Source organism: Primulina huaijiensis, chromosome 16 (genome assembly GCF_012295235.1).
Source record: "Primulina huaijiensis isolate GDHJ02 chromosome 16, ASM1229523v2, whole genome shotgun sequence".
Taxonomy (NCBI): domain Eukaryota; kingdom Viridiplantae; phylum Streptophyta; class Magnoliopsida; order Lamiales; family Gesneriaceae; genus Primulina; species Primulina huaijiensis.
In genome coordinates, this window is record NC_133321.1 from 14,076,474 (window position 1) to 14,097,279 (window position 20,806).

A 20,806-nucleotide genomic window follows, 5' to 3' on the forward strand; every position below is an offset into this window, starting at 1 on the left:
CTCAGTTCGACGGGCTCTTGAGGGACATCTTGACCTCAACCTTTCCCTCTCTGCTCCTCAAACCTCTGATTTATCCACGGAGGGCCTTGACCATGCCTAGGGGACGGACGAGACCTCTGTCGACTCCCGGATGAGGATCCTTCTCGTCTGTCCCGCAAAGGCAATCTAGCACTGCTCTCAACCCTTTGCGACTTCTCCCACCTCCCCTCGGGCTCCCTTACCTCCATCACCTTGTCACGACTCCTATCCAGAGGAACATGGGATGAGAATTGTCGTCTGCCCCTAGCTTTATCCTCATCTCTCTCGCCCGCACCTTTCTTCCTACCTCTTCTTTCCGTTCCCTCAACTCTACTTCCCCCATGCCGCTGCTCCATCCTCTTATGTTGCTGGACATCTTCTAAATTTACATATTTTTCTGCCCGAGATAACAAGTCATCATAACTTGATGGTGGTTTCTTGACCAACGATTTAAAGAACTCCCCTCTCCTCAGTCTTTAGGTATAGACACTTATCATGATGTCAGGGGAAGCATCTGGTATATCCAGCGCTGCATCGTTGAAACGGTGGATAAATTCTCGCAGAGTTTCAGTTTCTTGCTGCTTCATCACAAACAAGCTCAAATAATTTATTTGGTGTCTATTGCTGCTAGAGAATCTGTGCAAGAAAGCAGCGGAAAAATCCTCGAAAGATCGAAGGGAGTTGGGCTGCAAGGTGTTAAATCATTGCTAGGCTGACCTCACCAACGTGCCCAGAAACACCTTACACTTAACTCCATCTGAATACTGATGCAACAGAGCTGCGTTCTCAAACCTTCCCAAATGTTCTTCTGGGTCAGTACGTCCATCGTACTCTCCCACATTTGATTGTCGGAAACTTGGAGGAAGCTCTTCTTCTAAAATGACAAGTGAAAAAGAACTTCCTCTCTTGGGCACTTCAGATCTGATTCCCAATTGCTGCCTCAACATCCGTATCTCCTTCCACATCTCTTACATCTCTGGATTCTCTTCACTTGGGAGGGGTCGCATCTCTTCAACCTTGCTCTGACGGCCCTCAACATTTTCCTCTCGCTCCTGGCGAGTGGCCTGTTCCTCAGCAAACATAGACTCTTGGTTCCTCTTCGTGGCCTCGTCCACTGTCCGGGTAATAAATTGGTCCAACTGTTCCAGGGTCAAGTTCCCCACATTCTCATTGGGACGAGGTTGCTCGACCCTCGTCTCATGATGGGGCTGCTCGGCTCTTGTCTCTTGATGGGGATATTCCTGCCTCGTCTCAAAACACGGTTGTTCATGTCTCATCTCAAGACACGGTTGTTCCTGTCTCTTCTCAACATGAGATTGTTCGAGTCCCATATGAGGACGCGATGATGCTGAGTTAGCGCTTTTGCTCCCTTTCCTACTTACCATCTCTACGTCTCAACTCAAAGTTTCCCACTAACGGCGTCAAGTGATATTCATGGAAAATTTAAGGTCCGATTCCAGCAAATGTTTCTAGTCCAGACGCAGACTTCGAATTTTCTCTGAGCCTGAAATCACAAAGAAGACCGTTATAAGGGGGCCGGGAGGGTGTCTCGGCGTAGCCCCTCCGACGCTCAAGTCAGAGACTGAGGATATGAGGTGAGAGCAGCTAAGGGTGCTGCTGAAAAATAATATAGTGAATGAATGAACTGAACACTCGAACATGATATTTATAGGAGAGCACATGGGCCCTTGACGGGTCTTCCACTTTGGTATCTGGTTTGGGCCTAACCTTAGTGGACCCATCTATGAGAAACTCCATCAAATGTAAATATAACTCACATGAAATTATCTTGGATAGTCTTCGTCTAACTCTTCCATCTTTTGTACGATTTTCAGGTTCATCAGATCCCTCGCTTCCCTAATAAGAGTGCCTTCTCTGCTGAAATGATATGCATCCACCACAGATCTTATCCAGGTATGCAGCTGCTCTGGAGTCCTGTTAGAAACATGAATCAGAAGTATATGACTTGACAAAGCGATCAATCTTAAATCTTCAAATGTTCATGTAGTAGTGATTCAGGTTGTTTGCTTCCTGCTAATGGGATTAAACATTAAGAAAGATTGTTGAGAATACATATGTGTCAAGGGAGTCTACGTCATTCCCTCCAAGTTCCTCTCCAGGGGTTGTGCTCCTCCGGGTCTTTGATGGTAAGAAGATACTTCAGTATCCTTATTTCCTTTGGCATAAGCCTTTGAAGATTACCTCTTGCTGTTTTGTATAAATGATACAATCATCTTTCACCTAAGAAAGGAGGAAGAACATACATATAATATTCCATACTTGCATCTTCCTCCAGAGAGTAGCTGAAGGCCTGAACCAAAATACATCCGCGTATAAAGTTCAACACTGTCGCTACATATTTAAATCAAAAATGAAATTCTAAGCCAGCCCCCATTACACTCATTACCACAAATAAAATAACATTTGGCTAGGGGTTTTGATTGAGACCCAACTTTACTGGTTTTTCTCTATAACTATTTACGCTCATAAAACAAGCGACCTCCAAATTAAGGGAAAAAGGATGATGCATATGCAAGATGAAAAATGCTTGTACCTCATCTATCATCATGTTTGACTCTTTGGCAGCTGACCAAGCTTTTGTAATCATAAGGACCAATGTAGAATCAAGTTGATTTTTCTCCGCCAAATTATCCATCTTCCGGCAAGCAGCATCTAAAGTTGGAGAATTAATTATATCCTCATATTTTGTTTCTGTAGCAGCAGTCACTGCTTCTAAACTTTCAGTTGCCGTGTCATAAGCTTGCACAGCAGCTAAGCACGTACGTATCAGCAATCTTCACTATAGCTGGACACCCATAAAGAAAAATCTAATAATTGTTGGAAAAATGCTAACAACAGCAGCGTAAAATTGAACTCCTAAAGATAAAGCAGTAACAGAAACAAGCGTGATGTTTACAGTATGAGTATCGTGTGAAAGAAACGAAAACCAAACCGAGGCATGTAAGTTGTATAGTTTCATTAAAACAGATCCGCCCTCTCCTATATGCTCTGAGGTTCCAGCGGACATCTGTGTCCCAAGATACAACGGGCAGACTAGCAGAGTTGCAGCACAAAGCACTATGCTAGCGAGCAAAAACAGTACCTGAACTTTATCAGTGGAGGAAGCAAACAACATCTAGGCCATGCTAAGAAAGGTCTCAATCGAAAAAAAAGATGGCATAGGCTGCTAGGCGATTTTTTCCTTGATTGGTCCGACATTCGACGCACCCAGGTTGTGCTCGTACGCTTGCACAAGTCAAGCCTTTTTCCACTGCAAATCGGGCCCATGATTTGCACCCCTGCGCCGACGTGCGCGAGAGAGAGCCTCTTGATCAATCATTGTTACACCTCTATAAAATGTAACACAATATAAACTCATCTATACCACTTCATTTTTCCAATGTGGGACAAACCCACCTTTCAAATTTCCATCCACACACATGGAAAGCCCATAAGCCTAAAAGATCATACCTTTAATCCAACAATAATATGATCTGTGAAACATAAAACATAAGTAAGAAAAAATAAAACAACACATTTCGAGAGATATATTCTGCGAAAAATATGCATATGACATGGGATACTAAAAGATAATCTATCAGCATTCATTAATTTTGGCGCAACCAGCAAACCGTGTGGCCGAAGAAAGATGCAAATTATATCACAACACTGAAAAGGCCAAATATGATTAAGATATTTAGCTACAAATCCACCCGCTAATATATCGCAGCTTTCATGGATATCTCGAGTATTGAATGACACCAAAACTTTTCTACAAGAACACAACCCCAGTCTCATCCAGGTAAAATAAAAGCAACGAAATCTTTCAACTAAACCCAAGCGAGATTAGAAGATACAAAATAAAAGAAATTAATTACTAGGGTTCTGATATATGAAACAATTGTCAGTTTCTGCACTCCATGATATACTTATAGAAGCGTCATTCAAGGTCAAAGACATTGAAAAAGGATCTGTCATAAATAAGGGACATGCTCCCTCAATCTTTTATGAAATATTTATTTCGATATATAGCTTCCATTACAGAAATTTAGTATCATATTGATGCCATAAAAAGAACAGGAGAGTATTCATAGCAACATAGTCTCTACCCTCTCGTTCCGCTGGTTTATCATAAAATGATTCTGACACAGTATGTAAATGAAGAAAAAATTCTTTTGTGCCTAGCTACAATGTCACTAACATAAGATGACGACTTTCTGATTTCATAAAGAAGCTCATTATGCATTAGGACATGTTCGTCAATCTGAAAACATGATTGAATAATCTACAGAAACAAAATCTTGATAAAAACAATGAAAAAGATCACAAGCATAAATCACAGTCTTCCTGATTTCAAATACATGCACGTGAAATCTTAATGATTCAATTTATTAGAGCACGAGCACATGTTCTCAGTGATTGTTTTTAGCAAAGGAAGAATTGGAAAATTGGTCAAGACTGGGAATGAAGAAGGGATTCTTAACACATCCTAAGCAATTTATAACTAGAAGCTAAATTGGTTAGACTACATTGCTGAATGTACATGTTCGCACCAAATCAATTGTCAGCAACCATGAGAGGTGTTCAATATTCGTTGAATAGCGAGCAGCAGTCATATAAAGCAATTCTGAGCCAAAGTTTGTTCCTGCCTCTTCAGAGATTGTTTTACTATACATCTCCATCTCTTCTGTCTCTTTTTCAAATATTAGTTTGATTTAATGATTTTGAGGAAAAAATGATTAAAATAAAAGGAATTCAACTTAATGGATGAGAATTAAACTTTAAAATTTTTTGAGACATAATCAAAATCCTAACTTGATTTGTCATCCACACCCCCGCCTCCGAATTATATCCTCGTCCCCATCCCCGAAACCAAAACCGAACCCGGTAGCTCTCCCCCGAACCCACCCTATTTCAGGTTTTCCCCACGGGGAAATTGCCTTCCCTACTTTTCCTCTCTGAGCAAGTCTCATGGTGGTAACATTTACTCCCCGATTAACAAAACATGAGATCACAATGGCTTTCGTCTACTCTATTGAGACGATTAATCAATAATCATTGCTAAATTTGGCAATATTTTTTACTTTTCCGTCACTTTTAACAATGGTTTTTTTCATTTCGTCACTAGTAACAGAGATATCTATTATAAAACCGTCGCTAAATTACCACAGTTTCAGAAAACTTTAGTAATTTGGTGACATTTTTATTAAAACTATCGACAAATTCGAATTAACAAAGAATTTAGAGAAAATCATCGCTAAATTTAAAGAGATTTTTCTAACTGTCGTAAATTGTTCTGTATTTTGCAGTGGCGTTGCTCCATATAATCATAAATTATGGGTAAAAGTTTGTCAAAAGTTCAAAGTTTGATTATGATGATGTGAAGAGTGTAAAACCAAAAAAAAATAGCTCACAAGGATTTAACAAAATATGATTTTATAAATTATATATTCACAACACGTGCATTTATTGATATTAGTAAATTATGTAAATATGTTGGGTGTATAAAATTATAACCATGATTTATATTACATTTTTTTTAATTTTATTAAATACTTAATTTTATGTTTAATTTAATAATAATTATTAAAAATTAATGACGAGTCATAGCACAATTTAAAAGGGGTAATATTAAAAATATTTTACAATAGTAATTTTGAAAAAAAAAATGTCGGTGTAATGACAATTTGAGAAATAAAATATGGTATTTTCTAGGTGACTTATTTTTTTATATAATAGTATCGTATGAAAAATCTGGTGATCATACTAAAAACAACTCGAATAACATAACAAGCAAGAAAAATGTATATCAATATTTTGACATGTGAAAAAGGTGAGAAAAATTAATTATTGAAAAATTTATTAACTTTAAAAAAGAAATGGAAACAATACCTCAAGTCTCCAACAACAAAATTTGTTGTTTTTTAAAATACTTGTACATTTTTTTTATTTTTATTATAAATTAATTTAAATAATTTTAAAATCAAATTAGCATATATATTTGGTAAAAAAAAATGCTTCCAATTATTTTACTAGAGGTTGATTAATAATGAAAGTGATTAATCAAATATTTTTTTTAGGCAGAAACTTGTGTGAGACGGTCTCACGGGTCGTACTTTGTGAGACGAGTCTCTTATTTGGGTCATTCATGAAAAATATTATTTTTTATGCTAAGAGTATCTCTTATTTGTGTCATCCATGAAAAATGATTAGTTTTTATGCTAAGAGTATTACTTTTTATTGTGAATATTGGTAGGGTTGACCCGTCTCACAGAAAAATATTCGTGAGACCATCTCACAAGAGACCTACTCCTTTTTATTATGAAAACTTGATCTCAAGATTTTTTTAAAAATTTTATAAATTATCTTTTTTACAACTTCTTTTATCAATATTTTATTGTATTTAAAACAAACTATTTTTTTCAAAATTAAAAATAACTCAATGACATTGTAACAAAGCAACTCTTTTGGGCAAAATAATGAAGTTCAGAGGCCAAATTCGAATACAGACATAGTGTAAGAGGTACTTCCCGCTTCTGCAGTGAAAGGCTTGTTTTCGTCTGTTTCTCTCTCTCTTCTTCGAGAAACGGAAGACCCATAATATCAAACAGCGGTTTCTATTCAGCCTTCATTTTTTAATTCCAATTCTCTCCGTTTTCCACTATAAAATTTCCTTTTTCGAAATATTACTTTGATTAGAAGCGGTAATCGGTTTTGTTTCTCCTGAATTGAGGTGGGTCAGATCTGAGTGAGTTTTTTAATTTTGTAATCGATGATTGTTGGGGAAAAGAGAAAACACCCATTTCGTTTTGATTCTCGATGGTGTAATTTTTTTCTAAGAATTGGTTAACCGTCGTATATGTGATGGGTTTTTCTCCCTTCTGTTTTCTTGATGTTTCCTTTGTTATGTCTAAGTTCCTGTGCTGATGTGTTTTTGCGTTGCCATGGATTATGGATTCTTTTTTTTTTGGGTTATTTCGATTCCTTCTCTTTCTCGAATTGCTTCTTTAGCATTTTGGGTATTATATGTTGTTTATGGATCCGTTATTTGGCTGTCAAGTGCATTGATGGATAGTTATTTTTATCATTTTTCTTGCGCTACTATGCTGAATTGTTTGAGCTTGCATAGGGGTATATGGTAACTCCTAAATTAGCCATTTATCACTCAAATATGTATTTGCAGGGCCAGACTTAAGTATATATTTTGAGTTCTCTGAGCTTGGATAGAGGAGTGAAAGATGAATGTCACATGTTGAAACTTTAAGTTTTCTTCCAAGCAAGCAAAGTTTTTACAGTTGAGAACTCCTCCCAAATACTAAGCTCGTTATTATTTCAGGAATGTGCAGATAGGATCTTCAACATGCATTATTTGGCATAAGCAGTCATAAATTTTTTATTTAGAACAATGTTTCAGCTGGATTTGCGTAGTTTATAGGTTCTTGTATAATGGAGAAAGAAGGCTTTGAAACAAAAAAGGGGATTCTTTTGGATTCTTGTGAGCGCGACAAATCGGATGGTGGGGCAGAAAGCAGTGATATAAAGGAATCCTCAATTGTGAATAATCAAACTGCTCTGTCACTGGAGGGTAATAAATCTGAAAAGGAGGACCTGAAAAATGTAAGTAGCCATGATGGAGAAGTTTTGAAATTGCAATCAGAGGTTAGTGAAGTGGATGTGCCTCAGGTGCTTAAAGATGGTCTGGAAAAAGAAAGTTTCTCTGAGGTTAGAGAACTGGATGCTCCAACTGATAAAAAAACGGGGGAAGAGACAGTTGATGCTTATGACAAAAATCAAGCGAAATTACAGGGTGTAGGTAATATACTGGACGTCAGGGAAAAAAGTAGTGACCCAGAGAGTGAAAAGAGATCACATGAATTGAAGGACGGAGTGCATAGTGATGCAGATTCAGATTCGAAGATACTTGAGCAAGGTTTTGATGAGGGAGAAGAGGAACCCGTATTTGATGGGACCGAGGTAGTCGAAATGGAGGCTGAAAGGAATATGTTTTCACAGTCCTTGAACAATGACTCCGAGGGACAGGTTTCTGCTTGGCCTGAAAAGGCTGCGGCACTTACAAACTTTGTCAGGCAAAAGAGTTTAATTGCCGTGTCAACTGTTCTGCGTCGTCTCTCTGGGAAAAGTGATGATGGTCAAGTTGATCCTGATGAATATAATAACTGCAAAAGAGAAAATTCTAGCAAGGAAGACGGAAGTTTTTTGGCAGAAAGAGATGCCCAAGAAGTTTCTAATAAAACTGCTGAGAAATCTGTCTGGAATCCTCTTAACCTTGTCCGAATTTCACGGGATGCTAGTGGAGAAGACAAATATTTGCAAGTGGAATTCATAGAAGATTTAACACACCCGATTGCAATGAAAGGACGAATCATCTTGTATACAAGGTTACGGTGCCTGGGCTGCAAAGAGACAAGAAGGTATCTGCATGGAAAAAGACTTAGATATGTTGAAATTAATATTGATGTCTACCCCAACAGAAAGCAAGAGCTAGAGAAGATTTCTGGATCTTCTGCGGTTCCCAAAGTGTTCTTCAATGAAGTTCTCATCGGAGGCTTGATGGAGCTGAAAATTTTAGAGGAGTCTGGGAAACTTGATGAGAAGGTTGAATATGTTATCACTGAACCACCACCATACGAAGCGCCTCTGCCACCACTATCTGGTGAAGATGACTTGTCAAGTAGTGGAGCTATTGACGAGCTAGCTCTAATTGTTCGGAAAATGAAAGGATCCATTTCTATTAAGGATCGGTTTTACAAAATGCGCAGGTTCACTAATTGTTTTATAGGTTCAGAATCTGTAGATTTCTTGTCACGCGATCAATACTTGGAGAGGGAAGATGTAAGTTACATTATGCATTGCTGTCACTTTCATCTAGTTTTCTCTTTAATGTTTCCTAGTCTGTAATTATAACCATTCACGTCCTCCGTGACTCCGTTATTTTCGTCCTTTTATATCAAAGAGAACAACATATTTACATGTTATTATTATTTAAAAAATTTCATATTGCAGTCTTATATTTTTATAAGTGCCTTGGAAGTTTTGAAGGGTTATTTAATTGCATATAATAAATTTAGAGAAATATGTAGCTGTATGTACATGCTTTGGAATTAGAGCTTAAGTTACTCGCATCTTTTTCTTGTTTCTTGGGTTTGGACTTTATAATTTGTTGCATTAGGTTTTTCAATTGTTTTTAGCGATACATCATGTATTTTGAATATCATGCTAGAGTTAAATTTTGATTCCTTAACAATTTTTGTTGTCAAGCATAACTTTCACACCTTTTAATCTTGTAAAACTTATTATACGTTTCTGTTATATATTCTCAAGTAATTTCTTAATTAATTTTCAAGAAGCCTGAGTGGCTAGAATCCTGAAACAATTAAATCCAGTTGTACTACATCAACGAGCTTCACAGTGGCAGGGGGAAAACTGGGAGCACAAGCATTATTAGTTTATTATTTTGTGTAATAATGTCTTTGGGTAGCTATCCGTTCTTTATTTTTTTATAACTGTTTGTTGTCGCTTGAAACAGGCTGTTGAATTTGGCCGAAAGCTGGGAAACAAACTCTTCTTTCGACATGTTACCGAGTGAGTTTCCTAGCAATCTTCTTCTGTGGATGTTACTTGTTTTCTGTCCTTAGTTTTCTCTGCATTTTTTGTAATATAATACTTATGTTCTCACTGATATCTGAACTCTGTTAGTCTTTTCTCATTTTATGGTGATAACACTGTAGTGAGAATACCTTTGAAGATGGAAATCACCTGTATCGGTTCTTGGATGACAACCCATTAGTCTCTCAATGTCAAAATATAACAAGAGGCATCAGTGAAGCGAAGCCAAAAGCCATCACAGAAATTTCATCAAGGCTCAGATTTTTGTCTTATGCAATATTGGAAGCATATGCTTCGGAAGATGGAAATCATCTTGATTACCGAAGCATCCATGGGAGCGAAGAGTTTGCTAGGTTAATAAAAAATTTCAAAATTCTCGCCATGAGATACAGTGAAAAGTCTTCAATGGTTTTGTTTTTTTCTTTATGCATCAAGTTTCTGAGTTAGCTCTGCATAAAACACAATCGTGATCTAGGCTTGGCACTGATTATTATACCCGTTTCCAGGTATTTGAGAATAACTGAGGAGCTTCAACGAGTCGAGTTGTCTGATATGACCAGAGAGGAGAAGCTGTCCTTTTTTATTAACCTATACAATATGATGGCCATTCATGCAATACTGGTGTCTGGTCATCCTTCCAGAGCTCTGGAGAGACGAAAATTTTTTGGAGACTTTAAATACGTCATTGGTGGATCAACATATTCGCTTTCAGGCATTTACAATGGCATTTTGCGGGGTAATCAGAGGCCGCCATACAATCTCATTAAACCGTTCAGAGTGAACGATAAGCGCTTAAAGGTAGATGCTGGCCACCTCTCAGTGCTACGTATGATATTTTGTTGACTTTTGGATCGAACTAAGTATTCTCATGTTAATTAGCTTCGGGTGACGCTCTAGAATTTGTCCAGAGACCAGGCTACAATATATTGCATACTTTGATTTTTAATCTGACACCAATTAACTTTGGCTTGGGTCAATCCACTAATCTTGCCGCATTTGTCCCATCTGGTTCTATTGTGCAATGAGAACAAACTTTAATTGTTTCTAAAGTGTAATGAATCATGACTTCCTCGGAGATAGTATATTATGGTACTTTGTAGAATGTTTAACGGTGACATATTTTATCTTGCTGACTGATTTGACTTATCCAAGGGCGTTTACCACCTTTTGCAATAACTTTCATGAAAAGGCATCCATAATTGAGTTAATTAGCTATGATAAATCCATTTGTCTTTTAGCCATATTGTTTCAAGTAATTGTGATTATATGTTAACCCAAACTTACTAAAGCTCTTCTCTTCTCACTCATATTTCAGGTAGCTCTTCCTTACCCAGAGCCTCTTGTTCACTTTGCACTTGTTAGTGGAACACGATCTGGACCAGCCCTTCGATGCTACTCACCTGGAAGTATCGACCAAGAACTGATTGAGTCCGCCCGCAATTTCCTCCGTAATGGGGGGCTATACATCGATTTGATTGCAAACGTTGCATATGTCAGCAAAATACTGAAATGGTAAGCTACCATCCACTCGAATTCTTTTGGTAATACCTTTATCCTTCACTTTGGCACTTGTGAATAAGAGAGCCTCTTGCCAGGGCCATTTAATGGATCTGGGGAGGGGTGGAATTCACATATTTTAAATGGTCATGTACAACAAATTTTATTGTTTGAACTGGTCCGACACCCCGCTGTATCCATCTAGTCTGCCAAACATCTTAAATTCATCTTCAGACGACTTGGTTGATTTTTCAGCGTTATGTATGTTGGTGGTTTTCAGGTATGGTGTAGATTTTGGGAAGAATGAAATGGAGGTGTTGAAGCATGCTGCCAACTATCTTGATGCTACTGAGTCTCAGGCATTGCTGGATTTGCTTTCAAAATCTCAGCTTAAAGTTATATACCAGCCTTTCGATTGGGGATTAAACCACTAGAATTTTTCCTTGGTCAACAAAAATTTTCAAGGGCTGCAACGTAAATAATTTGTGAAAATTATGTGGGATTCATATATATCGATATATAACTCCGTTCCGATGTTTTTCTTTGGAGGAAAATCGCATTTTTTTTTTTATGTCTTTTATGTTTATTTATTTGTGATTTTAGTCTATCATATTATCAAATATCAGTCTTAAATGTTGTATCTTTTGATTTTTTACAATTTTAGCTTTTTCCGATGATTTTAGTTTTTCCCATTGGGAGTGCGGCCATTTGCCGCATTAGTTCCACATCAGAGACGTGTCGGAAAAATATTAAAATTATAAAAAAAAACAAATATATTTGTTTAAACAGAATCTGATAATATTAATAACCAAAATCATAAATAAATAAATATATTTAATGTAGGTTTCACATACTTTGTTATGTGGTAAAAAAAAATTTCTTTCCTTTTTATGCCATTGGTGAATGCATGGTTTTAAATATGCTTTGAATTTTTTTTAAATTAAAATTTAGGATTTTTATTTTCACGATTTCACATTCTAATGATTCTAACCATGATATCCATAAAACTACCAATATTTCTATTAGCGGATAGTACACACATGATATACGTATAAAAATTTGATAAATGAGAAGTATTTTTGTAAAAAAATTTAAAATGAAAATCATTAAAAATTATTGAACTTAAATGTTTTTCAAAATATTTAATTTGTTTTTATGAAAGATTATTTTTGAATGTCTTCCGCTTGGTTTGAAAATCAAATTCGATTTAATTCATTGATATTCAATATTTCAATCTTATTTCTTAGAAAATATCAAACAACATTTGACATATTACTTATTTCTCGAAGAGAATAAAACTTTAGCTTATTTCATCATTTTGTTCCATTCCATAATTAATTATTTGACAATTGAGTGACGTATAAAAGTGCCTCTTAAGTCCACTTTACTTGAACAACACAACATTTTCCTTGCCTCATCTTTTATGCATTCTCAAATAACTCTCGCCCTTCTTAAGCCCTCTAATATACCCCAATGCTCTAATTTGGTCCTTTAAATATTCCACTCTTCTTTTTTCGAGTTACTAACCCAATACTCTTCTTTTTATTGATTTAAGGAGAAGTGTGAATTTTATGTTCATTGAATTGATAATTTGAGTAGAAAGATTATTAATTTCTTGAGTACTTACTTGAGGATGTTTCTGAACTCTCAACCTATATTATTGAGATTTTCCACCTTGAAATTAAAATTTCGAACTAAGCTGATTCTCTTAACCGTTGAAGGACGATGATTTAAGGTATTGTTGGTTTCTTAATTTTGAGGCCAAGAATCCCCGGAATATATTCTTGGCTACTTGGTTTTATAGTCGATGATCATCTATGGTATTTTTGGTTCCTTAGCCTTGTGGTCATGGATCTCGTACCATATACCGAATTTTCTTTGATATAAAATGCATTCTCTCTCTTATGGACATGATTCCCTATGCTAGTACTTTTTTTTACCTATCATTCACCTAAAAAAATTTATCTCTAGGCACCCAACATTTTTTTTTGTGTGGATTTTTTGAGGGAATTATTAATTTCCCACTTTGAACACGAGTATTTTGTTTCAAATATCAATTTTTTTGGGAAATTCAATACATTTTCTTCATATTTCCTTTCCTCCATCTTTGTTTCTGTTACAATTTTTCTTTTTTCCCTTGATTGTATCATTTTCTCTTTTTTGCCTCACGAGCTATCAACATCACTCAGTAAAGTCTTGGAAACATGCAATCCTTCATTCTTATTTACTGGACCATCTTTTTAGGCAATATTTTTTCATATTATCATTGTCTAGATTTTGGGTATCCACTTCCAAGTTTGTGTGACTTGACAGTACATTGAAATAGTGGGGATGAGAATTTCTTCCTAATAATTTTGAAAATGGGCCCTTTTTTTTTTTTTTTTTATAGGATTTAGGAATTGTGGTTCTCTGTGAAATGGGTAAGGTCAAAGGTATTATTCAAATGTTTAGATTCCCGATGCTTCAAATTCTCGATATATTATTCAAATGTTTAGATTCCCGATGCTTCAAATTCCCGATATATATCTCATTTACATGTGTTTTTGAATTATGACAGTCTACTACCCATAAATCTATTTTGATGTAGTTTTTATACTAAAATAGTGCAGTTTCTGCACCAAATATAACATTCATTTTCAATTCATTTACTTTAAATTTTACACTAAAAAGTATATTCCTAAAATATTCTTTTTGTTTACTATTTATTTAAAAATTTAACAATATAATTATAATTAATGTTAATATTAGTATTATAATTATAATTTTATTTTTATTAATAGTTAATTTTAGTTATTTGATTCTTATATATATTAACTCTAATATTTATAATACAAATTAATAAAAATGTTTCATTATTAAAATTGACATAGTTTTAATACAGATAATTTATTTTTAGAACTTAATATGAATCCAAATTCAAACATCTGAACAACTATATTCCTCCCACAAATGATCAATCTTCGAATTTGTATTCCAATTATGTATTATCTTTGTATTTGTATTTCAATTGGGTATTGTAATTTTAATTTCAAAATTTTGCTGTTGGTTTTTCTGATATTTTATCAATTATTTATTTACGAGAGTTAAAAATGTCAAAAATAAAATAAAAAACTAGAAATATTTTTTGTGAGACGATTTCACGTATTTTTATCTATAAGACGGGTTAACTCTATCGATATTCACAATAAAAAGTAATACTTTTAGCATAAAAAGTAATAATTTTTCATGGATGACTCAAATAAGAGATCTGTCTCACAAAATACGACTCGTGAGACCATCTCACACAAGTTTTTGCTAATATGAAAATATCCCACAAATCTGAAGGTTACTAGTTTTTATGTATTAATAGTATCCGGTTGTATGCCTGTATGTTTGTATATATTATTTTTTGTATCGTTGTATGTTTGTCCAATTTGTTTTTTCAATAAAAAAATTATAAAAATAAGAAAAAAACATAAGATATAGATGAATTTATAATAAAAAAATATGTATCCATCGTATGATCAATTACGCATATTGTGTAAGGATGTAATAGAATCAAGCTGATCTGAACTCTCGAATGCTTGAATTTAACTCGTTCATAATCGATTCGAGCTTTATTTTAAAGAATATTTTCTTGACTCACAAGTTTATTCGAACTTTTATCAAACCTAAATTAGCTTAAGATATATAAAATATAAATTAAAGTATTAATTAAATTCAATAAAAATTAAATTATGTATTTAGAGAAAAATAATAATATTCTTATTTAAATTTGTAATAAATTTAATATAATTTTATATATTTATATTTGTTATAAGTAAAAATTAAAATCTGTAAAACAAATATAAAAACTTTATTTTATTTTTATCTAAGAGTTGACTCGTGAGTCTATCAACAAACTTGTTCGCGTGTTAACAAGCCGAATATTGAAAAATTTGAGGTTGGTTTGTGTATCTTAACGAACAACGGCCTCAAACAAACTTTTATTCAATCGATCTCTGAATAATTCACGGACAATTTAGTGTATCCCACGTCTTTAATGCTGCATTAAAATGCAAAACAACGTCACTTCAGGAATAACAAAAGAGTGACCCGAAGACGTTGAAGAGGTCAATTGTATATCACAATCCAAGTTAATATCACTGAAAATTAAGCTATTCTTCAAGAAAGAGTATGGGAAGATCCACTGTACCATATCTCCAAAAATACAGTGGATCTTTGACTCGTTCATAAATATACTGATATATATTACTTTTTTTTTTGTTGCAAATATAAATGTATTTTTTTTCATTTATCCCAAATATATAATTCAAATTTCATATTTATTATTATTTTATCTATTTTTTAAAACCAATGTATCCCATCCTAAAATATATAACTACTCCCAACAATTTTTTATTCTATTAAAATATTCATTTAATAAGAGTGAATTAGAAATTTTTTAATTTGTGTGAAAACACACAAACCTAAATATATGAGAAAGAGAGTATGAAAAAAAATCATTCACAACTAAGGGTGCCAAAATCAGACACGACCCACCAATCCGACACGATTCAACCCGAAAAAAATCAGATTTGGATTTGAGGTTTTCGGGTTCGGGTCAGATCGAGTTGAACCCGATAGCTGACCCGGAAAAAATTGATTGGGTTGGGTTCGGGGTTGACCCGAAATTTTAATTTTTTTAAAAATATAATTAATAAATATTGACTACATTTTTATATATTGTATGTCTGAAAAAATATTTATTGTATATTTATATCATAAATTTTCATAATTTAATATTTATTTTGAAAATTTTTTATTTTCTAAACAATTGTTTATTTGATTTATTAATTACATTTTATTTTTCTACAATTAGACTTTCAAATTTAAAATCATATATATGAGAGAGATATTGTTATTATGTATTTAAATTAAAATATATATTTTTGAATTTTATTTAATTTTCTATAAACTAAAAAAAATTTAAAAAATTGAAATCGGGTTGATCCGGGTTCGGGTTGAAAATTTTCGGGTTGGCTCGGGTTCGGGTTGGGTTCAGGTTGAGCAATTTTTGAATAGTATTATTTCTTAAGTCGACCCGAATTGACACCCTTATAATCACAACCTCTTACAACATCAATGGATAATAGTCTAATATATCATCCATTTTATTCTTCATTCCCGTAAAATTATTAAATTAAAGCTAAATATTGAACTTTATTTATTATATTTATTATTATTTATTAAGTTTCTTCCTAATATAGCCAAAAAACTTGATATCATGGTCAGTTTTTATAATTGAATATATTAATAAAAAATTAAATTTCTAATTCAAAGTATACAGCTTATTGGACAGAATATTTGTTAAGAGTATGTCTTTTGTGAGACGATCTCACGAATCTTTATATGTGAGACAGGTCAACCCTATCGATATTCACAATAAAAATAATACTCTTAGCATAAAAAATAATAATTTTTCATGGATGACCCGAATAAGAGATCCGTCTCACAAAATATGATCCGTGATACCGTCTCATACAAGTTTTTTCCATTTGTTAGACCCTCTTACGCATAGACATTGGGTTTCGTTATTTTCTTTCTTTTTTTAATTAATTATTTTGAAATAACAGTTTAGTCCCTCTCTATTTTTTAAAATTTTGATATCATTTTAATATAAATCAAATTAATTATAAAAAATATTATGTAAGTACATAACATATTACTAGTTTATTGTTAAGTTTTTTCACGATAGGGCCAAAAGACTTAGGGTCATAAGCTGTTTTTATAATTAGATATATTTATGAAGTGTTACTTTTTTAATAAAAGATACATATAATTCATTGGATATAATATCTATTTCCTAAACAGAAAATTTTAGGTTCAATCCCTGTTTGGAATGTTTTTTTGGTCTTTTTCTAATTTTTAAAATTCATTATATCAAAATTTTAGCTTAATCTCTCACTATTTATCACAACTAGAGTATGACCTTAATTTAAATATAGTTATTTATAAAAAAGATTGTACAAGCACGCAACGTTGCCCAGAGTCGCTAGTTTTTATTATTGTAGTGGAGCTGATTCTAGCTCACATGTTGTATTGAATTTTTTTGTGTAATGAAACTCACATATGTCTACAATGTTAACTTTACTCAAAAGACTTCATATCAATGGAATATCTTATATCTTATAAACTCATGGTTTTCTTCAATGTTTAACTTTACTCAAAAGACTTGATATCAATGGAATATCTTACATCTTATAAACTCATGATTTTCTTCATGTATTTTTAATGTGGGACTTTGGTTTCATTCCCTACAATCATCCCATTAAACAAAAGGATCATCATTATTCTCATGGTCAAGGCATCAGCTCAATAACATCTGTCTATCCTCGAGGCCACTCCTCTACACTGCATTGGGAGCGCACGTCTTACGTGAAATACTTGTAGCACTACCTACTGGGGATCCTCACTTTCTTCGTTTAAATATTCGAGGATTCTACCCATATGGCCCGATCTCAACTCGGCTCTGATACTACTTGTTGTGCAATGAAACTCACATGTCTCCACAATGGTATGATATTTATTCAGGGCATCCACTCAATAACATCTGTCTATCCTCGAGGCCACTCCTTTACACTGCATTGGGAGCGCACGTCTTACGTGAAATACTTGTAGCACTTCGTACGGGGGATCCTCACTTTCTTCGTTTAAATATTCGAGGATTCCACCCATATGGCCCGATCTCAACTTGGCTATGATACTACTTGTTGTGCAATGGAACTCACATGTCTTCACAATGGTATGATATTTATTCATTTTGGAAATAAACCATTATGAATTTATTTTTGGATTTTCTCCAAAAGGTCTCATATCAACGTAGATATCTTCAATCTTATTAGAATAGAAATGAATCAAGTCACTAGCGAGCTAGTCAGAGCTCGGCTCAGTAAAAAGTTTGTTCGAGATCGTTCGTTAAGTTTATCGAGTCGAGCTCGAGCTTAAAAATATTCGGCTCGTAAGCTCGCGAGCCTATTCGCAAGTTCGAGCTCGGCTCGTTTATATCTAACTAGATCTCGACTAGTTTGTTGGGCCTTGAGTGTACAATAATAACTTGCATTATCCTACACTGAAATTCGAATGTAAGGAAAGTCATTGAAAAACTATAAAATGAGAAGCCTACCTCCTTAAATTCTCATTTTTAGTTAACCTTTTGGTTAAGAATGCTCGACGAACTTGAAAATGATATTATTTAACGAGATTGAAAACGAATCCGCTTAACGAGCCGAGCTCGAGCCAAACTTGTTAAACATGATAAACAAGCTATTAATGAGTAGAGCTCGAGCTATTCGCAAGCTTAATAATTTAAAAATGAGTAGAGCTCGAGTCTCATGATAAAAGCTCGAATCGAGCTCGAGTCTTTATATACTTTAAATGAGCCGAGCTCGAGCTTAATACTGTTCTATTTGGCTCGACTGAGATCTTTTACATCCGTATATAAAACTGATGGTCTTTCCCATGTAGACTTTGATTTGCATTCCCAACAAACTTTGTCACTAATTTGAAGAAATTACTATCAATAAATATAGTGTGTGTGTGTGTTCTGTTTATAAAAATAACCCCCAGTACATATTTAAATACGTAGCAGATACGCGATGTTTTTTTAAAAATTTTTTTCCATCTTTTAATTATACCAGTGTTTTTTTCTAAGTTGGTTCGTAATATATAATGTATTTATCGAGACAACAAAAGGATTTTCTAATTTTCATCCAATTTTATATAAATTTATATTATTATATGATATGATTCTATCTTCCATTCTCAGGTATTTTTTTTAATTTACATAATTGTATGAAACTAATACTCATGAAAATGACTAATATAAACATTATTATACCAAAAATATAGAATTAAGTGGAACAAACAAATTTTTTTTTAAATTTTAAGAAAAAATCCTAATGAAAAAGCTGGTCCTAGTTGAAGCCACGTTGACAAGTTTAGGGTGCCCAGCTGTCTCAATAAATTTCAGATTTTTAATGGGAAAATAGTAATTTCATGCCACATATTGGGATACCAACAATTTTATTCACCAGCCTTCCGTTGGCGGCTATTCAATAAATCGAGCTTTTTTTGTTTTTTTAATTTGATATTATATATTAATTAATAAATTCGGGGATATCATATTTTCAACTCATTTTTTCAATTGTATTCGAAATTAAGAGACAATTAGTAAGCTTGTAAGAAAAAAATAATATATAAAGTTGTAATATGTCATTTATATTATCATTATTAAACAGTGGAACACAATCAATAGATCTACCATGAGTTTAAGATCATCACACAAATCAAATTTTGTCGTTGACATATTTTTAATAAAGTATGTTTCTTGTGAGACGGTCTCACGAATTTTTATCAGTGATATGAGTCAAATTTACCGATATTTACAATAAAAAGTAATATTCTTAGCATAAAAGTAATACTTTTTTTATTGATGACACAAATAAGATATCCTTCTAACAAAAAACGACCCGTGAGATCGTCTCATACAAATTTTTGCCTTTTTAATAATCTTATTCGATTCATTAAAAAATAAATATTTTAAATTAAAAATATTACTTATTAAATACAAATCGAGATATCTTATCTCACGAAAATATATAAATAAAACCGTCTCATAAAAAAAAGGAGTTTTAACTTATTTATTATTTATCAAATATACAAACATTAAACTAATTTATTTTTTTTAAAAAAAAGAAAATTTGGGGGACTACGCTGTGTGAACAGGCCTGGAAAAAGGCAGCAAGTGAACCTCAAATCCGCCACAAGGTTTCACTTTTATCCCAATATTGTTATACTTACTACGCTCCACCGTCGGATCATCCATCTCTTCATCCCCGCCTCTAATTCCCTCCCCCAATTTCTCCTCCTCGTCCCCTTTAACGGCGTCGTCTAACGGCACCAGATTGAGCGTGAGGCGGCCATCGGAACGGTGGGCCTGCAAATACTCGTGGCGCTTCACCTTTTCTTCGGTGATTATCAGCCTCCCATCGCCGGTGTAGTACTTGTGCATCACCCACGACGGCAGCTGCTCTGTACTCGCTAGCGATGGGATCACCGGTGGGTACTCCTTGCCCACCGCTCCCCGCCTTCCCCCGCTCCGTTGGAGATTGGTAGCGCCGCCGTGCGACGGCTCCACGTCGGGTTTGAGATCGACGCAGCTCTCCAGCCCAATGTAATCGCCCATTTCAGGGATCCTTCGCAAGTAGAAGATGAGATTTTATTACAGATCCGGGATCTTAATTAGGGCTTTGCATGCGAAATTGTGTTGTGTTGGAAGGCGGAGGATTCAGTTGTTTATAATCGAAGAATGGCAGTGACAGCTGCATGGGGTGAGTCATGCGATCTCTCCGATGATTGGGTCTCAGTTTTGCGGTGGAGGGGTCAGAAAATGTATTTATTAACGGTTTTTTTTATTAATAATGTAAAAAAAAAATAATTTCAAAAATAATTTAAATTTTTTTTTCCAAAACTACTTTAATCCGCGCTTACAAAACGCGGACGCTCCACGCGGACTACCATTTTATATTATAATAATAATAATAAATTATTATTATTTTATTATTATTATCATTTATTATTATTTTGTGATGGGCACTTGTCCACCTAAGCTTATTATTATTATTATTATTATTTATTATTAATT

General features: G+C 34.0%; 2 protein-coding genes and 1 pseudogene across 4 annotated transcripts; 1 reads left to right on the plus strand and 2 right to left on the minus strand.

The window, feature by feature from the left end:
- Window positions 1-1,792: 1,792 nt before the first annotated feature.
- On the minus strand, window positions 1,793-4,700 carry LOC140961049 (uncharacterized protein At4g37920-like; annotated as a pseudogene).
- Window positions 4,701-6,548: 1,848 nt separating this feature from the next.
- LOC140961548 (uncharacterized) lies at window positions 6,549-11,819 on the plus strand. Of its 3 annotated transcripts, none has more exons than XM_073420139.1 (7): window positions 6,549-6,751; window positions 7,202-8,871; window positions 9,566-9,621; window positions 9,768-9,998; window positions 10,152-10,443; window positions 10,961-11,157; window positions 11,423-11,819. In XM_073420139.1, exons 2-7 carry the CDS (start codon window positions 7,465-7,467, stop codon window positions 11,574-11,576), a joined length of 2,337 nt encoding a protein of 778 aa, XP_073276240.1. In that variant the 5' UTR covers window positions 6,549-6,751; window positions 7,202-7,464; the 3' UTR covers window positions 11,577-11,819. The 3 variants fall into 3 exon arrangements, with proteins under 3 accessions (XP_073276240.1, XP_073276239.1, XP_073276241.1); XM_073420138.1 differs by having other exon boundaries at window positions 7,355-8,871; XM_073420140.1 differs by having other exon boundaries at window positions 7,365-8,871.
- Window positions 11,820-19,852: 8,033 nt separating this feature from the next.
- Window positions 19,853-20,559, minus strand: LOC140961958 (uncharacterized). The gene has a single exon (XM_073420760.1). It carries the CDS (start codon window positions 20,345-20,347, stop codon window positions 19,871-19,873), a length of 477 nt encoding a protein of 158 aa, XP_073276861.1. The 5' UTR covers window positions 20,348-20,559; the 3' UTR covers window positions 19,853-19,870.
- Between the last annotated feature and the right edge of the window lie 247 nt (window positions 20,560-20,806).